Source organism: Centroberyx affinis, unplaced genomic scaffold, assembly GCF_046629955.1.
Source record: "Centroberyx affinis isolate AG114_WGS23_722 - 3 ecotype Tasmania unplaced genomic scaffold, CSIRO-AGI_Caff_v1 ptg004480l_1, whole genome shotgun sequence".
NCBI lineage: Eukaryota > Metazoa > Chordata > Actinopteri > Beryciformes > Berycidae > Centroberyx > Centroberyx affinis.
This window is the reverse complement of record NW_027282137.1, coordinates 36,651-55,426: the sequence shown is the minus strand read 5'-3', so window position 1 is coordinate 55,426 and position 18,776 is coordinate 36,651. Positions and strand designations below refer to the sequence as shown.

Below are 18,776 nucleotides of genomic sequence, written 5' to 3'. Positions count from 1 at the left end.
TAATGACGCTTGAATCAGGAAAATTCCTGAAAAGTTGATTTGCAGAGGAAATTAGGGGAATAATCTCACCCCACTGACAGATTTTGTGTTAAGCAGCTTGGCGCTTTGAGAAGGCGTGGCGGTCACGTCACATTTTGTGGCTTCAGTCAGGAAACTGAACTCCTGGCACAATAAAAACGGTACTATAGGCTATATTCATTTGAACCCTGAGAAATATAGTACGTAGGCTAAAATGCATACAGAGCAAAAAATCACTATCATATTCCTATAGTATTAGCTACTATAGGGACTTTGCATGTCTATGGTATTCTATAGTGAGTTTATAGTAGGTATCATCATTCATTCATTGGTTTCAATCTGGAAACTGACATTTTGGTCCAACCGATAAAGAGATCATATAATATATTGATTTTCTACACCCACAAGTCAAAATAGCATCTTTCCACATTTCACAGACGCAACCAGCTTTGGCCAAAACTAGACATGAAGCGTAAAAAGAACGTGAAAATGGAATGCCTTTAGTATCTGGTGGTGGTGGAGATGGTGAGCCAGCCGCTGCTGGTGAGTCTAGCTTTCTATGGGCAGAACGCTTGCTCACTGCTGTTTAGGAGACAGTTTTGTATTACACTCTTGATTTGAAAGAACAAGATTTCGTGCCAGTGACCATATGGTGCCTCAATTAGAGGAGATGCGAAGCTCTTCTCTTTTTTAGTCCCAATTTGTGATTGAAGTTGATAAGGTGAGTGTATTTTTACTTAAAAATCTTTCCTGGTACAGCTTTAAGACTCAATACTGTGGCTGGGTAAGATGGATATTTTTTGCAGTGCAGTCAGAGGCAGAGACAGAGGCAGAGACCTGTACCTCTGCAGGATGTGCAGGGACATGTAGAGCTGCGGCTCGTTGGTGGCCGCGGATCGGACCAGCTTGCTCTTGGTGTGAGCCGAGACGATGGTCCCGTCCGACAGGGAGAAACGGTACAGAGGGCTGAACGCGTGGCCCTGCCTCAACACTGCAAAGACACAGAAAAGAAATGATAGAAAGTTACACTTCCTAAGAATAAAACCCCAAACAGAGAAAGCAATGGAGTTAGATCAGGGGTTTTCAATCATTTGCCATCAAGGTCCAAGAGTCTGCAGTTTGGTTGGAATGAAAACCTGCAGACTCTTGAGTCATGGTGGCGCATAATTGAAGACCAGTGAGCTAGACAGAAAACATGTAATTCTTCCTACAAGTAAATTCCCCAAAAAACAAAGAGTAATTGTGAAGGAAAGTTAGAGATGAACATATTCCAATTTGAGCAATTCCAAAGAATTGATGGTATTTCAAAGTTGCAAGCAATATGGTGGAAAACGTCCAGCATGGTGGGATGAATGCATTGTTCACCCCTAATCTATCATTGTATCCTCAAAGAAATTCTAAGGCACTGAAACCCCAATAACCCTAATGAACCAGTACAAGACTATAGCTGTGTATATGGTGCGCTGACTGTGGTTGTACAGGTCTGCTGGGTGAAAAATCTGTTGCATCCTTGCAGCAAGGTGCAAGGTGCACAAATCACAAAGAACCAAAGGAATTTAAAGAATTCAGTTACTCTGAATTCAGTTACTCTTTGGCTACAATATCCTTCATCATGCTCAGCTTCCAGATGTGAATGTGTGGAACTGTATGAATGTGAAACAAGGCGCTGCTGAAAAATATCAGGCAAGATCAGCAAACATTCCCTGGGTAAAAAAACAACAACCAGTTAATTCTGTTTGAATCTTCTGTTTTGACATTTAAAAACACTTAAAACACTCCAACAAGTTCGAAGGTTTGAAGGCCAATCCTGAAACACGTTAGAGTGTTGTGTTTTTAAGGGCGTTTTCACACCTATAGTTCGTTTGCTTTCCCCTTGGTTCGGTTTCTTTTCACACGGAGAAAAATCCAAGCGAACCAAAATGCATCACTACAAACCACGTGAGAACATTCACTCCGCTTATTTGTCAGATGTGTCTGGGGCGGGAGCAAGAAAGTAAATACAGGAAGAAGGTCCTGTGTTCTGGACTAGTGCACATTGCTATGCAACATGGAGCAACGGCAGAGTTGGCATTTGCTCATAACTGTTGTAATTATCTGGGCAATATACCAGGCAAAACTGTACCAGCAGAATGCGGAATGCACTTCGAGGAAACGTCTTGAAAATGCTATACTGGCTATACCTGCTATACCTGCTATACCTGCTGTACCTGCTATAGCTGCTATACCTGCTATACCTGGCTACAGGAGCCGTTTAGCTCAAACTTGCGGAGTAAATTGAGTACACCTGGTAGTTGGGTCGGATCGAGGTCGGATCACGTTCCCACCACAAACGAACTGCTCCAGAGTTTGTTCGGGACCGGACTGAGACCGCCTCCTCTAAAGGGTCTCGGTGTGGTTGTTTTGGTCCGCACCCGAGTGCGATTACTGTGTTCACACCTGCCCAAACGAATCGCACCAAGGGGGAAAACAAACCAAAGTCCGATTTAACCAGACTAAAAGCGCAGGTGTGAAAGTGCCCTAAATGTCCCTAGATGAGCCTATAACATAAAGGCCTTAAGTTTTTCAAAGAAGAGTGCCTTGGACTTTTGTTTCTTTCAGTTACATATTCCAAACCAAGGAGCACCTTCTTTTTCTTCATCTTTTTTTTACACTTTGCACCATTTTGTAGCACTCTCTGTTTTTCTTCTTTGTTCCAGTTAAATCTGTTATCTGTAGATTGCGAGATAAGGTCCGGGTCGTCCCACTCACCGTCTTGCTGGTGTTTCTTGGCGAAGGATATCTCCCCGTCATTCTGCAGGTGGAACCTCTGGATGCAGCGCCGCACCAGGTCCTCCCAGCCCGGCTTCATGGACGCCCGCAGCAGACTGGTGTCCAGCGACGTGATCTTACCTGGACGAGTTGGAGATGGCACTGATGTTAAAAGGTTACTGTCATGCTTTAGATGTTTACCTGTTACGGAGCAGCAGGGGTGGCCCGTGATCCGTCTCGACAAGCATCAATTTTCATTTTGAATTGTACAGTTTGGTAAAATAAAGTTTAAATTAAATAATAAAATCACACAGTGGCGAAAGGAAAACTTTACCGGCACTTCTGTTGTAAAATGAGCTTGTTAGCAATCCTAATGTAATCTGGTCTACTGGAATGGGCTGTAATAGCAATATTAATAGTTAGGGACAGTGATCCGTACTAATGAGGTTCGACCAATGTGGTTTTTGAAGGCTGACACTGATACCGGATTTTTGGATTGAAGCTGCAGAGAGCCAATATTTTGTGCCAATTTCTTTAAATCCAATGATATTGGTGAAGAAATTCCAAAAAATTACAAGGACTCAGTGTTTCTCTCAGAAATGTTATTCTTGTCGGAGTGGAAAAGCCTGTGAAAAAGCATTTAGTCCATGTGACACTAAAACTCTCCATGGAAACTCAGGATATAGAAGAAGAAGAAGGAGGAGAAGAAGAAGAAGAAGAAGAAGAAGAAGAAGAAGAAGAAGAAGAAGAAGAAGAAGAAGAATAATTTATTCATGCATACTTGTGTGGAATCCCATTAGAGTTTAAGGGCTTCCCATGGACAGCCAGTGTGAAAAATGGACCAATTACACAATAAATAAGTAACCAAGCTAATCCGTCATATCAAAGGTGGGACGACACCATTATATAACATATTGGCAAACTGCTGCATTGATCTATCACTACATATTAACAACAGACCCCCCCCCCCCAACCCCTACCTTGAAGGTCTTGTCGGGTGGTGAAGCTCTCGTAGCTCGGCATCACCGGCCTTTCTTTGATGGGAACCCTCCTCGCCACGCAGATCAGACAAGACTGGAAATCTGCATGCATTGACAGAGTACATGGGTTAAAATAATCATTCACCCACCTAACTGATCATTTGCCATGATTCTGACTCACTGACATATATATACTAATCAAATATGGAATCATCATTGTAGTTGAGTTTAGTTTACTTATTTCCCTCCACAAAGGAACATTATTTGACTTTATCAAATGCAGCACTCTTAGTGGACGATTCATAGTTATTAGACACTATAATCACAATGAAACTAATTAGGACAACAACTACAATAATACCTACTGCACATAAAATAATTGTTATTTGTATAGCGGTTTTGCAAACAATGTTACAATGTGCTTCAGACAAACTAAATCTACCCAGACACCTGTTACAAGTGAAAGAATTACATCATGCATGCAATACTAGGCCTATATGAAATGGAAAGTTGTTGTACTGAGGGGGAGAGGTACCACAAAACAGCAGTGCGATCACAACTGACTGTCACAATATTCCCTCGGTGGCAGTTTACACCTCAAAAGGTAGGTGTGTGTGTGTGTGTGTGTGTGTGTGTGTGTGTGTAACTCTGTGCACTCTCTCTCTCTCTCTCGGGTGGTCTTGTTCTGGCTCCCCACCTGTTATACCATCAACACCTTCCTCATTAAGAAGGCAGCCCGTCTGCCTTATTCCCCTGTCTCTCTGTCTGTCTGTCTGTCCACCTGTCTGTCCCTAGCTCCCAACTCTTGTTGGTATAAACAATATGCTGACACAAGAAGGTTTAGATACTGTATATATTTATATGAGCTGGAAGAGAGACTTTACAAAAATGATCAAAAAGTTCATTGAATATTACTGTAAATTAATCATCACAATCATAGTGCTGAACAGCCCACCCTGGTACTTGTCCCTGCTTCAGCCTCTAGTCCCAGCCCTCAACCCCAGCTTCAACTTCAATCTCAGCTTCAAGCTCAACCTCAACCCCAGCTTCAACCTCAACCCCAGCTTCAACCTCAACCCCAGCCTCAGCTTCAACCTAAACTTCCCCTCAACCTCAGCCTCAACTTCCACCCTAACCATACCCCATCCTCACCCTCAATCTCTACCCCAGCCTCGACCTTATCCCCAGCTTCAAACTCAACCCTAGCCTCAACCTCAAAATCCGCCTCAACCTCAACCCCAGCTTCAACCTCAACCTCTGCTTCAACCTCAATATCTGCCTCAACCAAAACCCTAAACCTAACCTAACCCTAAACCTAACCTAAACCTAAACCAGCTTCAACCTCAAGCCCAGCCTCAGCTTCAACCTAAACTTCCCCTCAACCTCAGCCTCAACTTCCACCCTAACCATACCCCATCCTCAGCCTCAACCTCAACCCCAGCCTGGACCTTATCCCCAGCTTCAAACTCAACCCCAGCCTCAAAATCCACCTCAACCTCAATATCCGCCTCAACCTCAACCCCAGCTTCAACCTCAACCTCTGCTTCAACCTCAATATCTGCCTCAACCAAAACCCTAAACCTAACCTAACCTAACCCTAAACCTAAACCAGCTTCAACCTCAACCCCAGCTTCAACCTCAAGCCCAGCCTCAGCTTCAACCTAAACTTCCCCTCAACCTCAGCCTCAACTTCCACCCTAACCATACCCCATCCTCAGCCTCAACCTCAACCCCAGCCTGGACCTTATCCCCAGCTTCAAACTCAACCCCAGCCTCAAAATCCACCTCAACCTCAATATCCGCCTCAACCTCAACCCCAGCTTCAACCTCAACCTCAGCCTCAACCTCGATATCTGCCTCAACCAAAACCCTAAACCTAACCTAAACCTAACCCAGCTTCAACCTCATAACTGCAGCCTAACATCTCCCATCCACCTTCTTCCACACAATCTGCCTCAACCTCAATCCCAGTTTCAAATTCAATCCCAGCCTCAACCTCATCTTCAACCTTAACCTGCCCTCAACCTCAACTTCAACCCTAAACATACCCCAACCTAAGCTTCAACCTCAACCTTAACTCCAGCGTCAACCTCAACTTCCCTCCCAAACTGCAACCCCCACCTCAGCCTCAGCCTCAACCTCAATATCAACCCCCAACCCTCAGTCTGTCTACCAGCCACCCTTCTCCTGTCAGGACAGAGATTGGCAAAATATCTGGTTGGCGGAGGTCTAAAATTAGACTGTTAGACAGATTCCCTTCCCTGGTGTGTGTGTGTGTGTGTGTGTGTGTGTGTGTGTGTGTGTGTGTGTGTGTGTGTGAAGCTGAGATGGGAAGATGACAAAGTGCCACACACTAATTAGTCTCTCTCTGTGGATGGCAGGAAAGAGAGGAGAGGAGTTGTGATGAAAGGAGGACAGGACACAGGAGAGAGGGAGAGGGGGTGGAGAGGGAGATGGGAAAATGACAGAGAAAGGCAAAGACAGATGTGAAAAGAGTGAGAAAGACAAAGAGAGATAGAAAAAGAAAGAGCAAGAGAGATGGAGAAAGAAAGAGAAAACAGAGAGAGAAGAGAGTGAAAGATAAAGGGACAAACAGAACTAAAGAATGAGAAAATGATAGTGACACAAAAGAGAGAAAGAGAGAGATGAGAGAAAGACAAAGAAGAAATAAGAGTGAAAGAAGGAAAGAGAGAAGCAGGAAAGACAGCATGAAAGATATAGGTATATGGAGGATATAGAGAGAGTGAGACAATGAGAGGAGATGTTACCTTCCCCCTCCTCCTTGATGGACTTGGGCTCGGACACGGCGAAGCACTGCATGGTCTCGTACTTCTGCTGGGCCGCGTCCCGCTGGTCGGAGGCCGGCCGGGCCTCGCCGTCGGCGTGGGGGTTGACCAGCATGCGACAGTTGAAGGTGTGGCTGTTCCTGTTGGCTGAATCGCTGCTCCGATGGTTCACTGCAGGACGGAGAGAGAAGCCACACCGAAGAGGTTAAATTAGAAGCAGTGATGTAGCCTAGCATTAAGCAGAAAGGTGGGTAAATATAACCTCCAGTTAGGGATCATTTTTAAGGCATCAGATCCACCAATATAAATACCACAACACAAAACTATCCTATAATAGAGCAGTGGCCTATTCCTGCTCTATCCTAAGGCCCGCTGGTTTTCTATAGATAAGAATGGTGTGACGTTTCAAAGTGCCCCGCCCAATTTCAACAAAACAATAAATCAACATTTTCTGTGGTTTACTTTTTCTGCGTTCTAATAATCTATGTGAAATGTATATGGTATTGTTAATTGTAGAGACTACGGATAAAGACAAAACAGTTTACTGTCTCACAGTAGCCTAACCTTAGTTTGAGTACCTTAGTCTCATGTGGTCCCTCTCTCTCTCTCACAATATTTCCAATCTCTCTCCACTGTGAACTATCAAAAAAAGCAAAAAATGACCTCGCCCTCCCAAAATATCTATGTGATACCGTTGAGATGGCCGAATCGTAAGTTCAGAAATGCAGTCAACCGTTCTGAGCCGGTGCTGCCAAGAGCTGTTGACTTCCAATATGGCCACCGGGGGGCTATTGACCTCCAATATGGGCGTCAGGGGGCATGTTATATCACTTTAAAGCCTCTGACTCCCTCCCCACCCCGACCACGCTCCTCCCCCGTGTTGCTGTTCTCACCCAGGCTCTTGGGCAGGAGGTTCTTGATGAACTCAGCATGGTCTCCAACATGCAGCACGCTGTAGACGCTGGTGTTCATCAGCTCCTCCTGCTGGTAGCGCAGATACTGGCTGACGTTCTCCGACACAAACACCATGTTGCCCTCCATGTTGACCACGAAGAAGAAGCCGTCCAAGGCCTTGGGGGTGGTGAGGAGGATGAGGGGGGGGGGGGGGGGGGGGGTATGTAGAGGGAGGGAGGAGGAAGAGGAGATGTGGAAGGAGAGAGGAGATATTGGAGAACGTTGTGCGGAGGGAGGAGGAAGAGAGGGGAAGACCGAGGAGATGAAGGAAAGAAGACAAGGGGAGGGAGAGGAGGAAGAAGAGATCGTAGAGGGAGGGAGGGGGAAGAGGACATGTGGAAAGAGAAGGGGGAGGAAGAGGAGATGGTAGATGGTAGAGAGGAGCAGGAAGAGGCAGTGGAGACGAGGGGGGAGAAGAGGAAAAGGGAGGAGGAAGAGGAGATGGTGGAAGGAGAGAAGAGAGAGATGGGAGAGGGGGGAGAAGAGGAAGAGGAGGTGGTGGAAGCAGAGAGGAGGGGAGAGGAGGAAGAGGAGGTGGTGGAAGCAGAGAGGAGGGGAGAGGAGATATTAGAGAAGGTTGTGGGGAGGGAGGAGAAAGAGGAGAAAGTGAGAGGCAAAAGAAGGGAGAGAGGAGGAAGAGGAGACAGTAGAGGGAGAGTGGGAGGAGGAAGAGGAGACAGTAGAGGGAAAGTGGGAGGAGGAAGGTTGAAAGAGAAAGGAGGAAGAAGCAACGGTGTAAGGACAGTGGGAGGGAGAGGAGAGGAGGCAGCAGAGGGAGACGAGGGAACATCGAGGGAGGGAGGGAGGAAGGGAGGAAGAGGAGAGGGAGGAAGGAGAGAGAGTGGGCGTTAATTAGAGCGTTAACTGAACCTGACTGGACTCCATGAGTAGAGGAGGAGGTGAAACTTGGGTTCAAAATATATTAGATATTAAAATCTAAAATACTGTATAACATCTTATATCATGGCAGTATTGTAAAAAAAATAAAATGTAAAGCCATGATTCAAGGTATTGCAGCAAACCTACTCTAGCAGTGTGTGTGTGTGTGTGTGTGTGTGTGTGTGTGTGTGTGTGTGTGTGTGTGTGAATGTGTGCGTGTGTGTGCATGTGTGTGTATTTCCCCATTCCTGTCAACTCAGCAATTTCCACATACGCTCCGGCTGTGAATTGTCCCTTTGCCTGCACAACCCTCCTGCAGTATATCTGCCTGCAAACCTGCCTAATTTTGGAGTGGAGTGGAGTGGAGTAGAATAGAATAGAATAGAATAGAATAGAATAGAATAGAATAGAATAGAATAGAATGGAATAGAATAGGATAGAATAGAATAGAATAGAGTCCATTGAAACTTGGCTTGCTTGCAGTTTATCTATCGGACTCTAAGCAAACACCTCGGCCAATGCTGCGGCTGGTGAGTTGGGGCTATATATAGACCGGACTGTGTGTGTGTGTGTGTGTGTGTGTGTGTGTGTGCATGAGAGAGAGAGAGAGAGAGAGAGAGAGTGCATGTGTGTGAGTGTGTGTGCATAGTGTGTGTGTGTGAGTGTGTGTGTGTGTGTGTGTGTATGGTCAGGCTCCTCCCCCCCTTTTTCTAATCTGGCTTTTCAGCAAGGTATTTATACTTACTCAGGTCCCTTGCTACGTCACCACACACACGCTTGCACACACACACACACACATACACACACACACACACACATACACACGCACACACATACGCAGAGTTGATGAAAGCATTAACGCCAGCCAGAGGGAGTGTTATCTCTGTACGTCACTGTAGAGCCCAGCGCCATTTAAAGCCAGAAAGGAGCGAGTCACTCTACCTGCTACATGTGCCGGCCTGCATGTTTCAGACAGTGACGCTCATAACAAACACCTGCAGCCTCTCGCGAGACTCATTTACATCACTACTACTACTTGTTTGTTGTGTGAGTTAGGTGAAATTGAGAATGAGGTTCATTTCTTGCTTTACTGTCCTGTCTACGGGGACGTAAGAGATGTACTTTTTAGTAAAATGTCCTCTATTTATGTTGATTTCTTTGGGCTGGATGATTATGAAAAACTTGAGTTGTGCTTCAAGAAGGGAATCATTTTTGTAGCAGATTTTATTTGCCAAGCTTGGGAGAGAAGGCAGAATATTTTGTTTAAGACCGAGCTGTATAATAATCTGTAATTTTGTAATGAAATGAAATGTATGAACACTGCAACTGTAACTCTGGTGTCTTGTAAACCCATGAGGGTTGGGCACTTTGTGTGCATGACACGAAAATAAAAGAAAATCAATCATCATGTGTGACTGCCGCGTCGGTGGCATGTTGGGTGTGCAAGTCAATCAGAAGTAATGTATTTGCATGAGAGTCGACCGCGGCCCGGCTGGCTCGGTCCAAGATGGAGTAACCGGCAGTGAGTTCCGGCCTACAGCCCCATGTTGAGCTATAAGTTTATTTAACTAAAACGATTTGCATTAGTGTGTGTTGGGTCTGGACACCACAACATTCCTCCTCTCTGCTGAAACAGAGAATTCAGGATTCGTTTCGGCTTTGCTTTTACTTGACCCCTCATCTGTGTTTTATTTTTATTTTTTTTTAGTTTTAATTATTCTGTGCATTTGCCCTTATTTATTATTTAGTATTTTCCTCTGCCTCTTCTTTATTCCATGCTCATATTTTTTAAACCTTGTAAAGCAGTTTGCAACTCAATTTTGCTACGTGCTAAATTAATAAAAGTAAAAAAAAAGTCTTTCTTATTCTCATTATTACCATTTAGGTAGGGTTTGACCGATACAGGTTTTTATAGGCTGACATTTTGTGCCGATATTCAATAACTTTAAAGGTGCAACTAGTAAGATTTGTAATGCCCCATAGCACAAAATGACCATAATATACTGTATCTGCAGGGGTTGATAGTGTTTATCAATACAAAGCAAATTACAATACAGTAGTATTATTATTATTCCAGTATTTAGCAAAGTAATATATTACAGCTTCATTTTTCTGTTGAGTCTCTGCTCAAATTAGCTAGCTTCCTCCTCTCTATTGGGAAAATGTGACTATTTATTATGATTTATGTGATTATTTATGTCACTTACAGGCCACCGTAAGCTGTGACAGAGAGTTGTCAATGATGTCGCAATTTCTTGGTTAGATTAAATTAAATTGGCATATTTGAGTTAACTCTTGGTGTCGTTGTTGCGTGTCTCCAAACCAAACTCTGTGGCTTTGACCCTTGCGGCCCTTTACTTCCTAACATGATAACAGAGGTGGGAGATGAGTCTCCAGACCTACCTCCAGCATCATGGGCCCCAGGGCGTCTTTATCGATGACGCCCTGTCCTGTGGACGAGACGTCGGCCTTCTGCACCTCCTCAGCGTCGGCCGCTGGAGCTTTTTCTGTAGAAAGTAACAATCAGCTTTTAAAACACTAAAAACCTAAAACACATTTCTCTGTAGGGAGGAACAAGCAGATTTCAGAACTAGAGAGGACAAGTCATGGTCAGCTGAGTTTGTGTTTTAGAATTGAAATTTCTCAGTTTTCAAAATGTCCCATATAATGACCCAGTATCTGTGACAAATCCTGCAAAGTAATAGCATTTATAATCACAGTATATTTAATTAGCCCCTCAAAAGTCATTGGCATTTCTAGCGTTAAATCATTTCTTTAAAACACATTACTCTATTAGGAAGGGACAAACAGCTTATAAATCAGTTCTTAAAACACAACCCTAACCTAAACCATAACCCTAAATCCAATCCTTGTTGTAATTTGGACCCTAAACCCAAGTCCTAGCCCTAAACTAACCTTAACCCTAATCTAAACCTAATTAACCTTAAACCCAAATCTGGAAGTAGCTCCTTAAAGCAGCAAAATGCCCTCAATTTGTCCTCTTGTTTTTATTCCTGAGAGGACATTTTGCTGTCATAGGTATAGAAATACAAGAACACACACACACACACACACACACACACACACACACACACACACACACACGTCTGTCAAAACTCTGTCAAACTGTGTCATCATGTTGCAGTGGCTTGTTTCACCAGTTAAAAACACTGACACTGAGTTCTCTCTGCAGGTGCTGTCACAGCCGCAGGTTTGACTGCCTGTCATGACACGGAGAGCAGGTAACAATTACAGCGCCCTCTGCACTGTGCGTGTCTGCCTGGCCGTATTAGAGACTCCCAGTCCCCAGTCTGGTCCCCCGGCCGCACCGCTGGACCTCTAAGCCTCCCGCGGCCCCATTAGGCCACATAGCTCACATTCCTGCTGTGGGACCGGAGCTGGACAGAGTCATCAGCCGTAAAGCCTGTCACTGGCCGTCATGCCGGCTAACAAAGCCTTAAAGCTGCAGTACGCAAACTTTTTTATAAATACATTATCAGCCTGCGTGCCCAGGCCTTAATCCCCCCCTGAAATTAGCTTTTCAATGATGTTTGGGATGTTTTGAGGTGTTAACTATTCACTGTAGACTTTTTATTGCACTACATGGAACAATTGGGTCCTTTAGCAACTAATTTTTAAGGTGCATGTTGAGGTGATTTGTATGTCTACTGGTTTGATTTTATTTACAGGTTCTAGGTTTTTTTTTATTATGTGGGTTTATTGTAAATCCTGTCTGAAAACAAAATCCTCCTTATAGAACAAGTGTACAGGACAAGTCGACCAATATGGTAGCCAGCTGTCCTGATTCTGTGTGTGTGTGTGTGTGTGTGTGTGTGTGTGTGTGTGTGTATGTGTGTGTGTGTCTGGCTGAAAACAACAGCTGGAAAAGCAGAGTGGTTCAACATGTGGACACCGGCTGGCCGGGCCAACTGTACAACTGGTAGGATCCAAGAGAGAAGAAATGAGGGGAGGAGGAGGGAGGGAAGGAGGGAGAGAGAGAGAGAGAGAGAGAGAGAGAGAGAGCGAGAGGGTGAGAAAAATGAGTGTGGGAAAGGAAAAGAGTGAGAGAGCAAGGAGGGAGGGAGAAAGAGAGGAAGAGGAGGTAGGGTGGACGAGAAAGAGAAGGAGGTAGTGTTGTAGTTGAGACCACCTAAACCGAGTCCGAGTCAAGACCAAGACTTTGAGGGGGGCGAGACCGAGTCAAGACCGAGACCAGACCAATGCGAGTCCATTTTCAAGACCATTTAATCTGAGAGATGGCTCAACATTTACACCATTTCTCTGCTAAAATTCAAAAAGTAAGAAAGGAATTAGGAATTTAAGTAAAATACAAATGGATGTACAGTATGTACTCGGTGACAGAAGGCAATCCTTTGTCCTGAAACATTGCAATTCGATTTCACTGACCTTTGGAAAGGCTCAAGACAGTGGGCAGAATGAAACAGAAGTGTTAAAACACCCTGAGCACATAGCTTTTACATCCAATCACAGTAAAAATAAATAAATCAGACAATGCACCAGCAGGTATGATGTTACTGCAATTGTGGTCTCGACTGGTCTTGAAATAAAATTCAGAGTCCTCTTTGTCTGAGACCGAGTCAAGACCGAGTAAAAATGCAGTCGATTCCGAGACGAGACCGAGACCATCAAAATGTGGTCTTAAGACCGGTCTCGAGACCGAGACCGATCTCGAGTACTACAACACTAGAAGGAGGTGAGGGAAAGTAAGGAGAGAGAGAGAGAGGAGGCAGGGAGGGAGGAAGAGAGAGAAAGGAGGAAGGGAAGGGAGGAAAGGAATGGAAAGGAGAGAGGAAGAGGAAGAGGAAGAGGAAGAGGAAGAGGAAGAAGAAGCGTGAGAGGTGGGAAAAGGGGAGAGGCAGAGGGATGGAGGGAGAAAGGAGAGAAAGAGAGAGTATAGGCTTTGTGATCATAAGTTTAAAACTGAAAGAGAGAGAGAGAGAGAGAGAGAGAGAATAAATCTGCCTACTTTCCTCTGCATACTTACATCATATTGCTCAGAGTTACATAATAACCTTCTGCCTGAGTCTGTAGCAGCCTGTGTCTTCATCATCATCACATACATTATCACTATCATCTTCATCATCATCATCATCGTTACATAGTCTGTCTGCACGACTCATCTGCTTTCCACAGAGTGACTGACAGAGTGTGTGTTAACACTCACATTTACAATTTACATTTTAGTCATTTAGCTAACGACAACTAAGCTGACACTATCTGATTAGTCCTTATGTGGTAAACCCCACCCGCCTGGTGCTCCAAGTAGGATAAATCACACTTACAGTTTGTTTTCTTTAGTCTGAACCATAGTTACTTTGTTGCATTTTTGCATTTGGTTTGTTAAGGTTCATCTGAACCAGGGCTGCTGTCACCATTGTTGATTTTATCTGTTTTTGTTTTTTAATCCTTTGTAAAATGCTTTGTAAATGTGTTTTGAGAAGTGTGATATAGCTAAAGATTATGATTGTGATTATTTAGGGGATAAAAAGCAGGACACAGGTTGAACTGAACTCGCTCCTCCTCACCCTGCTCCTTGATCTGTCTGATCTGCTTCACCGTCTCTTTGAGGATGGCACATTTGTCCGGCTTGACGTTGAGGTCGTCCATGTCGTTGATGTTGGCGAAGATCAGCTCGGCCAGCTCCTCGATGTACTTGTTCTCCTGCTCCCGGTTCCTCCGCTCAGTGCTCCTCTTAGGGCTGCGGGGGGGGGGGGGGGGGGGGGGAGAAAAATGTCATAATAATATCAATAGCAAGAAAGACACGAGCGTTCACACTATAAACAGAGTGAGGCTGAAGATGGGATCCTAAATATCTTCCTATTAGAAATGTGGATTTTCCAAAGTTTAGTAACAGAATCAGGGCATCCAAGCCCTAACAGATACAAATGAAAACTGGATTAGGTGAGGAGAGCAGAGCAATTGATATTCATGCAAATTTTGTATATTTATGTCACAATATCCAGACTAAAAGATGAATATGGACAAAGAATCGAACAGAATTCTGCTGCAAACCCTGAAAGATATTGTTTTTTTGTGTGTGATTTTTTGATTAATGTACGTAGAAAAATTACTTTTATTTGTGTACTTTCTATATGATTTGTTATTCATATCCATGAATGCTTTTGCAACACAAGTGTACTGATCATGCTACTAAAACCATTGTGATTCAGGAAAGAGAGGAGAGAGGGGAGAGCAGAGACGAAAGGGAGAGAGAGAGAGAGAGAGAGAGAGAGAGTGAGAGAGAGAGAGAGACATTGGTAAGATGAGTCGCGAGGCTCTTGTAGGTCGATGGAGAAAAACGCTGCCACAGCACTTTGTGAGACGGCAGTTTATAGAGGACTAACAAGTCGTCGTCCTTTCGTGTTGGAGAGGATTTATGGAGGTTATAGTGAGGATGTACTGAGGTTATAGTGAGGATGTACTGAGGTTATAGTGAGGATGTATTGAGGTTGTAAATTAGCTGTGTGCAGGGCTGTAGTACTCGAGTCCGGACTTGAGTCCACGTTTCTGTGGACTTGGACTTGTCTTGGCCACTATTAGATGTGGACTCAATTTTTTCGACCTTTCTCAGCATATCTATGACTTTGTAAAATATACACAACATAATTTTTTTCACCTCATCTCCAATAAAATGATTGGCTAGCTTCATGCATTCCAATGCACTTTTCGTCCTGCCAGCGGATGTTGAAGGGTTTAACGCAGAGCTCGTCTGCAGGCAAATCTACATCTCTGTTCATCCAGAGAAAATGAAGAAGCTCCTTAAAGTCTCCATGAAATGAATTCTCCTTACCTTTACTGCCTGGAAAACAGAGAGTCTTTAATGGTGACCTCGTGCTGCACCAGTAGGCATAAATATAAATTCCAACCAAGGAAACCAAACCATCACAGACTTTTGAACAATCCCGCCCCTCCACCCCTCCCATCAAATCAAACTGCCTTTCGCTCTCTGCCTGTCTGATATTCCATTGGTTTAGACTTTTGAATGATCCCTCGCTGCATTATGTCCAGCCCCAACATCCTGTTTCAACAGGAAATACATCAAATCAAGAAGGTAAAGATGCCGTTTCATGGGATCTTTACTTATCATTTTTGCATTTAGAAAAGCATGTATCCTGTTTATTGCTTATTTTGGATAAGCAATAAACTTTGAAATAGTTGGACTTGAATAGTCGGTCTTGACTTGGTCTCGACCCCCTTTGGACTCAGTCTTGACTGGAACTGGATTGGACCTGGTCTTGGATTCGATTATGGTGGTCTTGGCTACAGCCCTGGCTGTGTGTAATGAGGATATACAGACCTTGTGTATTTGCTACATGTGCTGAGGTTGTGGTGAGGTTGCGTGGAAGTTATGTAATGAGTTTATAATGAACATGGCTCTATGCTTGGGTTGTGGTGAGGATGTGTTGAGGTTTTAAGTGAGGATGTGCTGTGGTTTTAAGTGAGGATGTGCTATGGTTTTAAGTGAGGTTGTGTTGAGGTTTTAAATGAGGGCGTGTTGAGGTTTTAAGTGAGGATGTGCTGTGGTTTTAAGTGAGGATGTGCTGTGGTTTTAAGTGAGGTTGTGTTGAGGTTTTAATTGAGGGCGTGTTGAGGTTTTAAGTGAGGATGTGTCGAGGTTCTAAGTGAGGATGTGTTGTGGTTTTAAATGAGGATGTGGTGTAGTTTTAAACAAGGATGTGGTGTGGTTTTAAATTAGGTTGTGTTGAGGTTTTAAGTGAGGATGCATTGAGGTTTTAAGTGAGGATGCCTTGAGGTTTTAAGTGAGGATGCATTGAGGTTTTAAGTGAGGATGCCTTGAGGTTTTAAGTGAGGATGTGTCATTGTTTTAGGTGACTGGAGAGGTTGCGTTATGTACCATGGTTAGAATGACAATGTATCGAGGTTACAGTGAGGATACACTGAGGTTGTGTATGGGGTATACTGTATGTAGTGAGGTTATAATGAGGTCAAAAGGTGGATGTATTGATGTGTATTGAGGTTACAATTCGGAGGTCCCAAGGTTATAGGGAAGGACTGTATGTGTTGAGGTTATAGTGAGGATGTATAGATGTTACAATGAGGATGTATTAAGACGAGGATCAGGATGTATTGAGTCTATTAGCAGTCTATATTGAGGATATAATGAGGATGCATTGATTGTTGTGGTGACGTTGTTTGGAAGTTATGTACTCAGGTTATATTGATGATGCATTGAGGTTACAGTGAGGATGTATTGAGGCTGTGTGTTAGATGTGTATTGAGGTTGTGGGTCTTCACCTGGGCTCCAGGAGGTCCGGCTGACAGTCTTTCCTCTTCAGAGACTCTCCCCCTCTGGGAGGCTCCGGGGTGTTTTCCCCCCCACTGCTCATCTTCAGAAAATATCAGCACCTACAGGGGAGGGAGGGAGGGAGAGAGAGAGAGAGAGAGAGAGAGAGAGAGAGAGAGAGAGAGAGAGAGAGAGAGAGAGAGAGAGAGAGAGAGAGAGAGAGAGACAGCATTTTAATAAATAAATAAATAACTACTATTACAAACTTATTCTTGGCATAAGGGTAAAATTCAAAATGGGATATGACTGAAGTTATTAGCTATTTTAAAACCTTCCTTTACAAAATAATATAATTTCAGACTATGTTTTTGTTTCTGAAATATTGTGCAGTGACCATCAGGTTACAATCAGCTTTCAAAACTATTATTACCAGAGGCCAACAGTAGAAGATGTTTGTAGGCCTTCTTAGAGAATGCAAAAACAGTTGTCCCAGTGTCCAAATAAGAAGTCAAAAATGTAAAACAGCAAGACTGGAGCACTTTGGGAATTCACACAACCTCCAACTATCCAACTTTTCAATTGCTAATTGTTAATTGTTAAACGTCCTTGAGTCTTCCGCTTTGTTTTTTTATTTGAAGGAGATAGACTGGGAGATAGATTGGGAGAGAGAGAGGGGATGACATGCGACAAATGTCCTGAGTCGGATTTGAACCCAAAACGTTGCGTTTACATGGTATGCACCTTCGACCACTGAACCACCAGGACACCCTAGTCTTCCTCTTTTTTGATGTGCAAAATAGTATATCATATGCCATTTGGTGGACACTTTTAAACCACAGTGCCATGTAGTACGAGTGCTACAGCCATTGAGCTAAATGAGGAATGGAGCCGTAAACCTTGGCAGCAGTACTCTACTCATTTGACCGCAGCATTACAAACAGACATTTTCATTCTGCCAAAGAAGTGTACAACCTGTTTGAATCCTGCATAATCAAACAGGGAGTGAGCTCATGACAACAATCTACCATTGTCATCTCCCTGCAGGGAATATGTGGGAAGCCTATTGGGACTAAGCGTCAATATTTACCTCAATTAAAAAAGTTCAGTAAAGACAGTTCCTGTACGCATGCGGAACAACTGACTCTCACATTTGCATTTTTGGCATTTAAGCTGATGCTGTTAGTTTTCTTTAAAACAAAAAACAAAAACTCCCATTGGCAGCTCCCTCTGACATACAGACTGTAACAGCATATGGCCGCCTTGTGGTGCTATGGCTGTCTGCCATAGACACAAATGAGTAAACTCCTGTTTATTTACCGATTTGTTTAACTGTCTTTTATTTGTTTCTTAATGTTCAGCAAGTCAAGACAAACTCTCTTAGAAGTGGGATTTCATGGAATTTAATGGGATTCAATTCTGTGTCCTGTCATTCCAATTCAATTCCAATTCACCATGCATTCTCTATTTAGTTCATGAATGGACCAAACCCTGTTCCACACACTGATGAATCCACTTTTAGAATCCAGTGCAGTATCGTAGTTAGTGGCTGGACAGCGGGGATTTAAGGCCCTTCAACAGGCCAACACATCACCTGACTGTTACATAACAGCCTGTCTGGAGGCTGGAGGCTGATACTGAGCAGATGAAGGGAGGAAAGAGGGAAAGAGACAGGGGGAGGGGGGGCCAGAGAGGGAGGAGGGATGGAGAGAGAAGAGGAGAGAGAGTATAGGGAGGGTAGGAATGAGAGCGAGGGTGGAGGAAGAAGGGGGAGGGAAAGAGAAGAGGAAAGAAAGAGAGAGATCGGTATAGAGGTAAGAAGACAACTGAGGAAGAAGGAGGGAAAGAGGAGAAGAACGGAAGGAGGAGGGGAAACACAAAAGAGATATACGAAGGGAAATCGGGAAAGAAGAGAGGAGGAGAACAGGAAGAAAAAGAAACGGATGAACGATGGGTTCACTGGTCAATATGCGAAACGTTTCTCACGCAAACGTCGAGCTGGCAAGTGCAAACGCCGTAAAAAAAGAAGAGGAGTAGAGGGGAGAAAAAGCAAAGGGGGGGGGGGCAAGAAGAAAAGAAAATCTGTTGCTTTAAATGAATAATCAGGCCTGAGGATGGGAGAGACGATGGCCCAATTAAACCACATGG

At 44.0% G+C, this 18,776-nt stretch overlaps 1 protein-coding gene across 1 annotated transcript in view; it reads right to left on the bottom strand.

Moving 5' to 3' along the window:
* The window catches only part of LOC139665183 (nuclear receptor coactivator 2-like), a 34,533-nt gene extending 17,778 nt beyond the window's left edge, over window positions 1–16,755 (bottom strand). The window contains exons 1-8 of the mRNA XM_071544168.1: window positions 16,643–16,755; window positions 13,912–14,084; window positions 10,769–10,872; window positions 7,426–7,603; window positions 6,515–6,703; window positions 3,747–3,848; window positions 2,767–2,907; window positions 856–1,009 (exon numbers count right to left, since the gene is read on the bottom strand). Of these exons, the coding sequence (XP_071400269.1) occupies window positions 856–1,009; window positions 2,767–2,907; window positions 3,747–3,848; window positions 6,515–6,703; window positions 7,426–7,603; window positions 10,769–10,872; window positions 13,912–14,084; window positions 16,643–16,734 (1,133 nt within the window). The 5' untranslated portion in view covers window positions 16,735–16,755. The remainder of the gene's footprint in view (window positions 1–855; window positions 1,010–2,766; window positions 2,908–3,746; window positions 3,849–6,514; window positions 6,704–7,425; window positions 7,604–10,768; window positions 10,873–13,911; window positions 14,085–16,642) is intronic.
* Between the last annotated feature and the right edge of the window lie 2,021 nt (window positions 16,756–18,776).